Source organism: Sphaeramia orbicularis, chromosome 6, assembly GCF_902148855.1.
Source record: "Sphaeramia orbicularis chromosome 6, fSphaOr1.1, whole genome shotgun sequence".
Classification (NCBI taxonomy): domain Eukaryota; kingdom Metazoa; phylum Chordata; class Actinopteri; order Kurtiformes; family Apogonidae; genus Sphaeramia; species Sphaeramia orbicularis.
Window position 1 is genome coordinate 26,314,520 of NC_043962.1, and position 13,137 is coordinate 26,327,656.

The window sequence follows — 13,137 nt, forward strand, 5'->3', positions numbered from 1 at the left end:
CTGCAGTCTGACACACTGACCCCTCCTTCCCTGCCTTTGCAACTCCCTCCACTATTAACTGCTCCACCTTGGACCATACCACTTCATCAGGCCAGGGGGAGATATTGTCTGATGTTCTTTAAAGCTCCAGTAGAGGATGTTTGGAAAAGTGTCAAAAGACCTCTTGTAGAAATGAGTTCTGGTGGCCAGAGGTCTGTCTCTAAACCAAGAGGGGGCATTAAGGATGGGTTTGTCTTGGGGAGGCCTGGCGTATTATTTCAGTTTCCTCTGATTGTATAGTCCTCCCTCAGGATGCTTAAACTTAGGAGCCACATAACACATTTGAAGACAAAAGTTAGAATAACATTCCAGCTTATTCTCCTCTTGAGAATAAAACAAGGAATGTGAGCAAAAAGACAGGAAAAAGCTCATGCTGTGTATGTTTATGTTTGTATGTATGCTCTGCATGTATGATCTATAGATGCTCTATAATGATTTTGTTACTGCTCAGGACATTCTGTGCTTTTTGTCATCCAGCAACAGGCATAAAGAGTCCCTCTCTGTGAGCTGGTTGGGTTTGTGCTGGTGGTGCCAGCTGCACACAGGGCAGGTGAGATGTCTGGGGAATACTAATAGCTGCATGAAAGCCCCGAGTACCAATTCAGGCATGGTGAAATGAATACTAATCAAGTATTTTGCTGATTCACAGCTAGACAAACACAAGCCAGAAGGTAAGAAACTAACTCATACTACTGAAACTGTTCTTTTCAAGGAATCAGACACATTTTATAGGTTAACAACTTACCAGAGAGCTATACTATGTGCGTGTGGATGTTAAAGACAAAGTGACTTGAGAACTGGGTGGAAAAAACAGCGTGTGTGTTTTTGTGTACCAGCATCCTCTCTTTCACATATCCACAGTAACACTTGACAGCTTAACAGCATAGTTACCAGGTCCTTAAAGATGACCCCAGCAGTACACCTTCCTGCAAAGGATCTAAGGATCTGCATGCTGTGCACTCAGAATAACAAAAGGCTCAGCAGAGAAAACAATAGTTACAGGCAAAGTAATGTTTTTCAATTCAACACATGAACTTGGCAGGGCAAATATTCACAGGTTCCTGAGCAATGAATTGTAAAAACTACAACAGCTCATGTGTCTTATTTTATTACCACAAACACCTCCACAACACCTAACCTGGTTCTATCTTAGAGGCTTAATGGAACAAATCAGTCATGTTTAACCCTGCTGCTGTCTTTGGCACAGCTCTCATAGCCTTGGGAACATACCTGGCCTACAGGACACAGCTCTACCCTCCATCTGTCCCTAACAAATCTGAAGTCATTCTTTTGTCACAGTTTTATATGCTAACTATACATCTCCAAAGGTTGCACGACATTCATACAGACAGTTGTGTGTATGTATGTACACATTCACATCTGGTGCATTTTTATTTAATGTGCATGTACAGTGAAGCCTACCTGGTAGAGTGGCCTCGAAACACACCTGTGAGCATGCAATAGGTGGAGGGGTCCAGGAAGGTTCCTGGTATGCACACGAAGGCGTCGGAGAGCTGTGGAGGTGAGAGTCCACAGCAGACCATGTCGAGTACAGACCACCTCATCTAAACCTAATAACACAGCCTCCATTACCGCAACAGCTTTGTAAGAAGCAACCCCCCGGTGGTATTTAGAGCTGAGTTGATATCACTAGTATATCCACAGCGGTATAGCTCATTTGCAAACCTTTATTTGCTCAGGTATGCCACTACAGGTGAAATCCACATAATGAGATGGCATCATTAGCCTTTACTGTCCTCTTGATACCACTTAGCTCCAATAGATAACAATTAGGTCATATCTAGAAGTAAGCCACACAGAGACAGTTGAGCCCTATGGCTATCTCCTGTGCTGTCTCTGTCCAATTCTGTCCTCTTGGTCTCTCTTGGGATTCAGTGGTCTGATGCTTCCTCAAGGTCAAACTCTGCTAGTCCTTCTGTCCCAGCTCAACACAGTATATGGTCCTTGCTGACTTTCTCTGTCTCTCTCTCCTTCATTCTCTCTCTCTTCCTCTCTGTTCACTTCTTTCTGAAGAAATGCACCCTCTGTCCATTGGTCCAAGTGCCACAAACACAAACATTCCCACTAAGGAAATGCAGCCGGTCTCTTAGTCTCTCTCTCTCTCTCTCTCTTTCTGGTAGTTGTTTTTAAAGCGGTATGCACTCTAATAACGCACCTCACACGCAGAGAAACCAGACGAATGCCAGAGAGAGAGAAAAAAGATCACAGCATCTACTGACTGTCTCACTTTTCAAGGAAAGAGGGATGAGCTTTCATGCCTCTACACCCTCTTACACACCTGCACCATGCTAGACAGTGTAAAAATATAGGAAGCACACACACGTTCATTCATACATACTGTAACTATGAAAACAAACACAAGAATAAAAACATCATGTTAAAACACTGGCATTTGGTTTCAAAGATGTTTGTATCTCACATTTCAGAAGCTCTGGGATTTTAGCCAGATTGCTTCTAAAAAAGGAGGAAAATTCCCCTCTGAGCCACTTTTCCCAGGATGCTGTATCCTGACCTGACCCATGTAACTAATTAGAAAAAATCTGAAATATTCAACTCATCTTCTGTTCTCTAGGAAGTTTTTACATTATTCAGAATATGATATAAATATGATTTTATTAAGCTCAAATGTTTACATAAAATAAAGTTTATCTTAGCATACAATTATCTTATAAAATAAAGTTTATCTTCTTTTTGCTTACATTGGCCCATTTGCAACAATGGCCACATGGAGGCAATACAATCCTCTCATACAAACTGTGCCAAGCTTACAGTTTCAGTCTGTCTGTCAATTTGGTGTAAAGTCTCTGGTTAAAGGTACAATATAAATCATAGAACACTGTTATGTCTGTTAGAAATAATACAAATATTCTGAAAAACTGTCTACTTCCAAGAGATTTATTCGGATCGGTTTGTCACAGAGTTTTTATCTGTCCATTTTGGTCAGTAAAAAAATGCTTTTATACAGCTGACCTGATTCATTTTCCCTCTTTGCTCAGAAAGCCTTGATCAATAGAGAATTCAATAACTCTGTACTGTACAATAAGTCTCTGGCTCCCTACCAGACCCAATCTCACGGTGGGTGGATTAAATGGCCTTCCATGGCCCACTCTGATTCATGGAGGGGTTTATTGATGAAAGAGGTCACTCATTCACTGCTAAGATTCTGTGCAACTTACAAAGAAATTGCAACATGATGCTTATGTCGTCTGTGAAATTCCAAATATACACAAGAAACTCACTACCACAACATGAAGTGGATAAACTAAACTTCTTAGACTATTAAAAAGTATATTTTTGAGCATCTTTTAAATATAGATGCTCAAAAACCCAGGCCCTTTTTTATTGCTGTCTCTCAGGGCTTCTCTCTGCAATGCGTCTTGAGAAACCCATGAGGAATGTATGAGATTCCTGTAGTGTGATTTTTCCAAAATGAATCAGAGGTTGCACAAGAAGGCTGGAGCTTTACCTCTCAGTGACTGTAATTTACGAGGGGTGTAAATATTTGGTGCGGTAGGGAAGCGGGAGGTTAGGTATGACATTGGACTAGTTCCCATGATTCCATGTGTTTGCAATGTCCCACTGAATCCTGGGAAAGGTCATGCAGGCCCTGTGATGTAAACAGACAGCAGCAGAGTGTCAGCTGGCCGCTTGTTACCATGGAAATGAAGAGAAACTATATTCTGCAATGAGCCTTGCGATGGACAGTGTAACAGTCGCATAATTAACATTTATTTATTCATGCTGATGATTATAAATAAACCTCAAATCCTGCAGTGCAACGTCGGTTTTGAGGTCAACCAGGCAGGGAATAAAAAAACACAAACTCCATCACCACTTCTCTCCTCTGTCTCCTGCAGTCAGTTTTCTTTTCCACTCTTCCAACATCTTATCTTATTTTCCCTGCTTCCGTCTCTCTTTCTTTATCTCTCCCTTACATCTCTCTATCTCTCAATCTTCCTCCTGCTCTCTGATTTTCAATCAGGCGTACCATACTAGAGTGCAGACAAGTCAGAGAGAGAGAGAGAGAGTGAGAGAGCAGTGGAGGGAAATGGGTCACAGACACTATAAATTCACAGGAACATTCTCAGCTGAGGCTCTCCGGCACACACAATTTTCAAAAAATAGTGTACAAGGGAAGAGAAGTGGCACATGACATACAGAAAACGTGCATGTACGGCACATGTATTCTCTCAAAAACAACCTCCTCTCCTCCCACGATGATTAAGTCACTGTAAAACCTGCATCTGGCCTCTGCAGGTTTATTTTCTAGCAGACTCAATTTTGGATTCACACACACACAGGCATTAACGAAAATTCTAACTGACATACGTGTATAGGCTAGACCCAGTCCGAAATTCAATTCCAATCAGTCTGGTTTAATTTGATTGTATTAAAGGTGCGAGCAGAAAAATCAATAATATAATGCAATATGGCTTGAGAGACAGATGAAAGTGAGAAGCTATATCATTGTGGGTGAATGAGCGTGTGAATGTCATGAGCTTTGGGTTTCTAGTTCATATTAGTGTTTCGAATAATTAATATGAAAATGCTGCTTGCAAGTGGGTGATGAAAAACCCCATGATGACACAAAACCTTTGAAGTGTGGGGACTTGCTAGTCTCTTAAGTATAGAAGTTGACCTAGTTCATGCGTAATATGCTGTAATATGCTATACACACACATACATGCAGAGTGAGTCAAGGGGTATCCACTAAAGAAAATGTGCACACGCACCCACACACGCATCTGCACACTCTCAGGCTAATCATTCTCTCCACTTTGCCTGGCAGATAAATATTAATGAGGATTACTATGTTACTGCAGTACACCCACGGGAAAACAAGAGGCTGCAAAAGCACCTCTCTCACTCTTTCAGTCTTTCTAACCTTTTCCCACTCTGTCTCTCTTTGTCACTCACACACTCGCCCACACACACAGCCCTGCTAATTCCAACATTTTCAAGAAAAGCCCACCCTTTTTTGTAAATTACAGTACATTTTCTTTCCATTTCGCTCTAACTCTCCTGCCTGTTCCTCTCAGGATTCACGCATACACACACTGAGAGACACCAACTATGAATAAACCCCTTCATAAGAGTGAGTCACAGCGCCTCGGTTCTCATTGAGTTGTCTTATCTGTGTCTTACAAAGGGCACAGATTGTGCTGGGATATTTAAGGAACATTTCGGGGTCTCCACATCCTGTTTTGGGGGAGAAGGATGGAATTTAATAGACTTCTTCCCATCAGCCCACACTTGTCTTTCTCTTCTCTCTCTCTCTGGCTGTGATTAGCAGAGCTGCAGGCAGTCATTTCTAAGAAAAGCAAGAGATAATGACGAAATCATCAGTCCTGCACGAAGGTGGCAGAGGATGGGAACACACAGTAACATGCACATAAGTTCACACACATCTACCCACTGGAGATGTTTTGGCGAAGGACAGTCCACTCTCACCATAGCTACCCGCACAGCTAACTGTCTCCACAGAGAAAAGCACATTATCAGCAGCTCACTGGCTTCAGCCTTCACTCACAGTCAATAGGCGATCATCTCTTTATTGTTCATGTTCTGTACAGATTTACTTTGAACTCAGCTGTGCAATGTGTGTATAGATCTGCAGGTTGATGGGGAGTAAAAGACAGAGAAAAAAATCATAGCTGAGAGTGATGAAAGAGATGGGGTAGAGAGGAGGGTGGGAGTCTCCCATGCATTCCCGCCTTCCTCCGCTGCTCAAAAACATTCCTCCCTCTGAGCCGCCTTAGGGAGAAAAATGGGGTCCCCTTTCAAACTAAACAGGGTGTGGTGCAAGAGGGGCCTTCAGGAGCCCTACTCCTGTTATTCCCACCTCCTTTTTTCTCTCTTTCCATTTTCTTTGTCTCCTTAATTGGTCTGACTGACCACAGCTCGCTCACCAGGGGCAGGAAGCGATCCCTGGGAATCAATACTGTAGTGAGACGGAGCATAGCTGTGGGGGCCAAAACTGTAAGACTCTAAATTGTGATTTGGAAACACTAGTGGGTGAAAGAGAAGCAATGTTGGATGACTGTTTTCTTGTTTTGCTTCCGTGTCAAATATGTGTTTGTGTTTCAAAGCTGCTAAAATGAATCCTGACTCTAATTTTGAGACAATTAGATCAATCTAATGAGAAACATGCGGCGTGCCAACTTGTTCCAGTGAATGCCTGAGTCCAGTGCTGACCTTCAATGTGATTGGTGCATACAAGATGTTTAAAGGTAACAAGGATCGATTAGTATTCTTGCCTCACCACTTGTCAGGCTCACAGGCCTATAGGGGTAAATTATAGCTACCCTATTGTCTGTTTGCATTCCTATTGAGCTTGTGAATGTGTGTTTTAATCACGTGTACATGTCTTCAGGCTGCCTGTGTTAACTTCTCCTCTCTGACAGTGATCTACCCCTCCCACCTTTACCCCCACCCCTCCCACAGCACTTCTGACAACAACATGTTTCCTTGGAGAGCAATTCAACCTCCGTAAAACTTAGATGTTTTTTTTTTCTATTTTGAAACCCCCCTATGTGTACAATCACACATAAAACACACAAAACACAGTCCTCCATCTTCCTTGTGTGTGTAGTCTCACTTCCTTTTGTTTGTTTGTTATTTTTGTTCTTAATTTCACAGAAAAGGACTGAGCAGCTTACCATGATAGCAGGATAACAAAGGCGGAGGATAATCCTAATTCAGACCGCTCTAAGAGGTAATCTAAACAAAAACATCCCCTAAAAAAGCTGTCTTAAACTGTCAACACCAACTGTTCAATTCATCATCACCATATTATACCCTAAACCGCTACTAGTCCTATCTATAAGCACTCCTTTCCTATTTTGTAAGTACAATAGCATAAGAATATCTTTCATTGGGCACTTTTACTTTTTTTTTTAACCCATAAAGACCCAGAGCTACTTTTGTGTCAGTTCCCAAATGAATTTTTCTCTCTATTCAACCTTTCTTAAATCATTTATCACCAATTATTGTAATATTATCCTCTGTATTTTGCATTTTTTCAGCCAAAATCAGGTATTTTCCATTATTTAATTTGTTGATCATGAAAATGTTCATAAAAGCTTAGATTAAACTTGAGGTTCCTTACATCAAAAACAAGGAAAACTAAAGAAAAAGTGACTCTTTCGGTAAAATATATCATTGACTGAACATAAACAAGCATCTCCATTCACTGTCACTGATCAAACTCCATTGGTTTTACTGGTGAATCAAAGTTGTAGAAGATGACGGTGTTTCCACTTTCACTACAGAGCCTCTGAACGTCCAAATGGGTCATATCTGATGACCATGAAAAGATGACGAACTGCATTTTACACCAATTATGTACACGTATTGATTGGATTAGTGGTTCAACAGGTATTAAACATTTTAGATCAGCAGATGGTTTTGGTTGCCAGTGGCTGTTTGGGTCTTTATAGGTTAAAACTACTGTAATGCTGCAGTATAAACAGAGAAGAAGGAAGGGAGATTGAAGAAGAGATTTCTGAGGTGTGGTAATGAGGAGGAAGAGGAAACAAGATATAAAAAAATAATTGATTCTGAAATTTTAGGAATCAAGCTTATCTTGTCCTCTATTGTTCTGTGGTTAATGAAGCGGGTTTTGCTTGCATGTGTCATAGCTGCTGACTGCGAACAATGATGGCTATGTTCTGCTTTTAGATGTTGCATAGTTAAGTATAATAGAAACGAACATCCATCAAATACTGACACAGATGTGAGATGATTCATCTGCATTAACTGAGTGACAGGTCACAGATGGAAAGACCTCCACCACTCAGTCCATTCTCTTCCACTCTACTATGTGGAAGCCAAAGAGCAGTTAAAGAAGTGCAGCCTTAAAATATCTTCCCATCTAGATCCTGACCGCAAATATTTTTTAATGGAGAAAAAAATTATTTGCTCGCGGTGATGTGTACACACCTACCTCTGCGTGTTTGGTAGGAAATGCTGCAAGATACGAAAAAACAGGCTTGAAGTTTGCAAAATTCTTTAACTGGATCTAAGCTTGCAGCAATAAACCTTTCACCGCAGCCTTCGACTCTGCTCTGTCAGCTGCTTATAGATACACAATTTGCCAATATATATATATTTTATGCTGTTACCTCTTTCCCCTAGCTCATGCAGTTGCATAAGGAAGAGATAGGACAGTAATGCAGTGAGTTATCTAACATGACATGTCAGAGCAGGACAGAAGTACAGCTGTGTATAGAAGTGAAAGCATTCAGTGCTGCAGTGAGGACATGTGAAGGTAATGTCATAACGCAATAGACAGTCAACCTTTACAGAGCCTCTGGGGTAGAAACCGGTAGATCACAGCGTTTTTGTTCACCTGCCATCACAGTCTGATGATTTAAATTCCCCTTTAACACACCCCTTTGTCAAGTTATTGGACTGTTTTTTCTGCCTGTGTGGTTTGACAGATAACTATTTTGAAAACCACTCAATCTGATGCATTCAACGCTGTACTTGCCGAACTGATTCACATTCATCCGTTCAGTCATTTTTCCAGCTCAACTGTAAAATACTGCGGGTGAACCTATGTAAATCACAACAAGTTATCCCCCTTCAATCTGTCTGCACACAGCTGGCTGCAAGAAGAATGGGGGGGCTGAGACAGAGAATGCAATCAGGAGAGAAAAAGACCTCCCTCTGTTCCTGTGTTTGTGTGTGGGATTCAAATTTTAACTTCAGCCAATCAACCAGATGCAATTACTTCTCTCAAAAGGACAATGAAAATTCAGTTTTCCCCAATTAGGTGCTATTATGACAGATATCAAGATTCAGATCACAGTTTATCAGTTTAGGAGACACTGTAGAATTACAAACACACATCCTGAGGTGCTTGAAGAGTGAAATTTGAAAGAATTAATGAAAAACTGGATATTATCAGACACTTCATTCTTTCTTTACCCCAGCTTCTCTTTAAAAGCTAATTTTGTAAAGCAAACACCTTGTGTTTTAAGGATTTTTCTGTAAGCTGATGCTGAGCTTATGCATCTATTTTTGAGCTATGGTGGGAATATATATGTCTGAGCTTATTAAAGTGAAAGCTGTTTTCATCCAGTGCAGCCACACTGTGTAATTTATGGTCGCATGTGTACAGTATGTGTGCTTGTTTCTGTATCCTCTGTGTGCATGTTCAATCAAAGACAGAACTACAAAGACACCGGCAATTCTCTGAAGAGCGCACAGCATTTAGAAATGACATTCCCTCAAAGAGGCGTGTTAATGAAACTAAAGGCACATTACGTCAAGCAGGAAGACACAGATTGCAAAAAAGGAGAAAGGTATGATCCTATAAACATGACTTTTGGAAGACAGTTTAAAGGATCTGTAAGCCTGGTTCACTCATCACCTGTACACACATGTAACTCAAGTCTGATTCACTTAATGCCAGTGTATTTACAACATAAAAGAGAGCTGACATTCATTAAGAATGAATGCAAGGGGGAATCACACAAAGGCACACAATTACAGTCACAGCTGCTTGCTTGTGTGCTGTTTTCCGTATACACGCATGCAGTTTTTTCATGGTGTAAACAACCTCACTGAAAAACCAAAGGGGTGAATCACCTGGCAGGTTATAGCCTGTCCTTACAAAGGACATAAAGGTTAACTTATTGGCACACATTCCACATCTAACCTTAGCGGGAAATTATTATCTTCAGCCGACACCCTCCATATTTACACAAACACAAACACTGGTCCTTCTGATGTCTGGCACACAAACCTGGTCCCACTGTATAAAAGCTAAGGCAGAGTCAGTACTTTAATCAACCTGAAGACAAGACTATGTGTGGCTTTGCTTGATATACTGAAACTAACTCACGTCTAAGTCAGTTCAATTAAATTGACAGTGACAGGCAAACAAGCTACACTCAAAGACAGCTCTCCCACAGTGAGACTTCCTTGTAACCTTGAGAACGGAGGACAGCAGGGGAATACATTAGCCAACTGTCGGTGGAAGGATTGACAGACTGACAGAGAGAGAAACACAGAGAAGTATTGTCCACTGTAGAGATTAAAAGCTTTGCTCTACAGTTGCCTTCCACCAACTCAAATCTTAATACTGTCTCCTGGATTAGTCAAGAACCTTGTTAAATCCCACTTACACATAACAGCACGGCAAGACACGGTCACAGAGAGAAGACGGGTGGGAGACAGAGTCACAGGAGCAGAGAGAGAGAAAGTCAGGGAAGCTTGTGTCTTACCCTCTCTCCACTGTTCCTCCGTAGAGTTCCTACCGGCAGTTTAAGCATCAGCCGGCGGGTTCTCCCGGGCGTCACTGCTCCCTGGACCACCATAGTACGCTCCACGGTGTGTGTCTCCGTGGGTGTGTGAGCATGGGTGCGAGTGAGTGTGTGTGAGGTGGGTGTCCTCGCCGTCCCGTCCAGCCTGGCAGCCGGCTTCACGCGAGCTTGCGCGTGGGTGTGTACGAGGAAAGAAGTGTGTGGAGATCCTGTGTTTATGTGTGAGAATAGCAGCCTCACACCCGCTCCTCGGCGCCTCTCTCTTTCTCTGCCTCTGTTTCCCTCTGTGTTGAAACGGTGCCCATTCTGCTCTGCTTAGCTATGCTCCACTCTACCACTGACGAGGTGAATGAGTGTGTGAGAGTGTGTGAGGGAGTGGGAGCGTGCTTTGTCTCTCCTCTCTCTTCTCTTCCCTCTTCTCCAGCTCGACCCCCCCCTCCCCTCCCCTCTCCTCCCTCCCTCTCACTTCCTTCAGTTGGGGGCTTAACCAGGTCACTGGATTAATGTGACGTTACAGCTGTTATTAGCATACGCGCTTGTGTCACGTGATCCAATGATAATTGTGTGTATACCCCCCACTGTATACCCCCCACACCCACCAACACACATACACACCCAGCTCGTGCTGGGGATCACGTGGGGAACCTCAAAAGGAATATGGGATGTTTTGCCATCTGGTAGGGAGATTATCTTTGAAATCCCACATCCAGCTTTCTCTCCCTGCACTGTCTGGATTGGGACACAAAAGGTACACACACACACTCAAACATGCATCTTGCAGCCAGACGTACAGATGCTAATCATCATTATCACCAGGTTCATCTTCTGCATACATTATAAAGTGTGGAAATTGGCCTGAATTCCTTCTACAAAGCTGTGATAGCAACCACCCTCTAGCTGAGCAGCTCTTACAAAGATCTGTTATCATGAGGGTTGTAGCCACAGAGAGCTGTGGTGGGCTTCATTCAGCTGAGTCAGTCCTCTGGACCCACCACGGTGGTCTTTACATGTCCATTAAATCTATTGGACTCATGAGTTACAGCTGCATCCAGTGACTTACTGTCATATTCTCATCATCACTCACCACTGAGCTCTGTTTGCATCTACACATCAATACTGAGCTGTCAGCTGATTAACTAAAGTGGATCAACATGCACATGCACACACATACACAGATGTTCACTATGCATATTATGTACACATGCTTATACTAAAGATCTACACTTAAAATATCAAACATCTATGTGTGCTGTATAGTTATTATTAGCATGTAGAACTGGGCTGTAACTAGTAAAATTTGGTAGTATTAAAGTGATTTGATGCTGGATCACTGCATATCAAATCAGATTAAAGGCACCGACTCAAATGAGCAATCAAACATGCCCTTTCCACCCCCCATATCATTTCTTGAGGACATGATGTCCCAAAGCCTTAGTGACATGACACTTATAGCATATAGACTCATATACAAAACACACACACACACACACATTGTGCTAAAGCTGTGCAACAACCATACGGGAGAAAAATCATCTGCAGTGGTAATCCCCAGTAAGCATTATTTATTCAATACCCTGGCCCACATCAGTGTGTGAGTGACTGTGGCCTACATGAGAAATATCAGAGGGCTATTTATAAACTTAGTGTCTACAGCGTTAGAGTGCAGACATCCAGGTCCTGCAGATGACATACCAGAGGACTTGAAAAAGGAGCCAAAAGACAATCCATTTTTCTTTATTTACTGTGTGCTATGTGTGATGTGTGTGTTTGATGTTAATTCAGGCTGTGATGACAGAGATTAAGTGCCACTGCTGATTCAGGAGACAAAACCTCACTGTTTCCATATGACATCTTGACAGCGAGCTGACAATTCGCTCTCCTAATTGAACAGTTTAAGTATGCTTTGTGTGCATTTGTCTTCTCCCTCATCTCTTTGTTTTTTTTTTTTTTTCTTTTTCAGATTTTATTTTTCACATATCACCGCCTCAAATCCAATGAGGTGATAGCAACATTTTTATGCTTCTCTGGAAAAACGACTGTGTTTCTACTGTTCTTGATGCCTTGGGCTAGAAGCACAATGACCCATTTCAGTCAACAAGAACACACAAATAAAGGCGAATGGGATTTGCACTTGGTAATAAAATAGACAAAATACAACACTGCAAACAAAAACAAGCAGTAGGGGAGAATCTACATGTTTCACGGTGGTGGATCAGTTCACACCAGATGTCCTCAAAATGAACTAAAAGCTATTAATACATTTAAACAGAAAAGGAAATATGGAAAGAAAAAACCCACAATAAGATAACAAAGAAAGGCTATTATTACTAGATTATGAGAGATGCTAATGAGGGAGGCACAAACAAAGCATCTGGATTGTCTGGGTTTTATTTTTGCTGTGTGTTTGTGTGCAGCCTTGTCTTTGTTCATAGCAGTAATAATAAGAAGCAGTGGTTCTCAATTGTAAAATCCTGGCATTAATTTACCCCGATAACCCAGCCAGTCTCTGCCCACGGCTGTCTGACTCATCCCCATGGTCCTGCTCTTGACTGTGTCTGTCTGTGTATTTATGTGTGTGTATTCAGTATGTGTGTGAGTGAGTGCATGGTTGTGTTTATGGAAATGCCCTCTAGCCGGACTCCTTTCCCGTCCCATGCAGCGAAAGAGGGGGTTGAGTGTTTATGTTTCAAGGTTCCACAAATTACAAAGGCTTGAATTGCAGCAAAAGTGCAAAGAAAACACAGATAGACAACCATATAGATAAACAATACCACCCTGATAGCATAATTCACTGTGCTTCTCTCTG

At 41.9% G+C, this 13,137-nt stretch overlaps 1 protein-coding gene across 9 annotated transcripts in view; it reads right to left on the reverse strand.

The window, feature by feature from the left end:
- frmd4a (FERM domain containing 4A) overlaps nt 1–13,137 on the reverse strand; it is a 100,022-nt gene that overhangs the window by 47,201 nt on the left and 39,684 nt on the right. For 4 of the 9 annotated variants that reach the window (XM_030135857.1, XM_030135866.1, XM_030135856.1 and 1 more), the window contains exon 1: nt 1,462–1,644. The exons of 3 other annotated variants lie outside the window; for them this stretch is intronic. In XM_030135857.1, the coding sequence (XP_029991717.1) occupies nt 1,462–1,629 (168 nt within the window). In that variant the 5' untranslated portion in view covers nt 1,630–1,644. Of the gene's footprint in view, nt 1–1,461; nt 1,645–10,292; nt 10,754–13,137 lie in introns of those variants that run through there. 2 more of the 9 variants (XM_030135861.1, XM_030135860.1) reach the window with 1 other exon arrangement.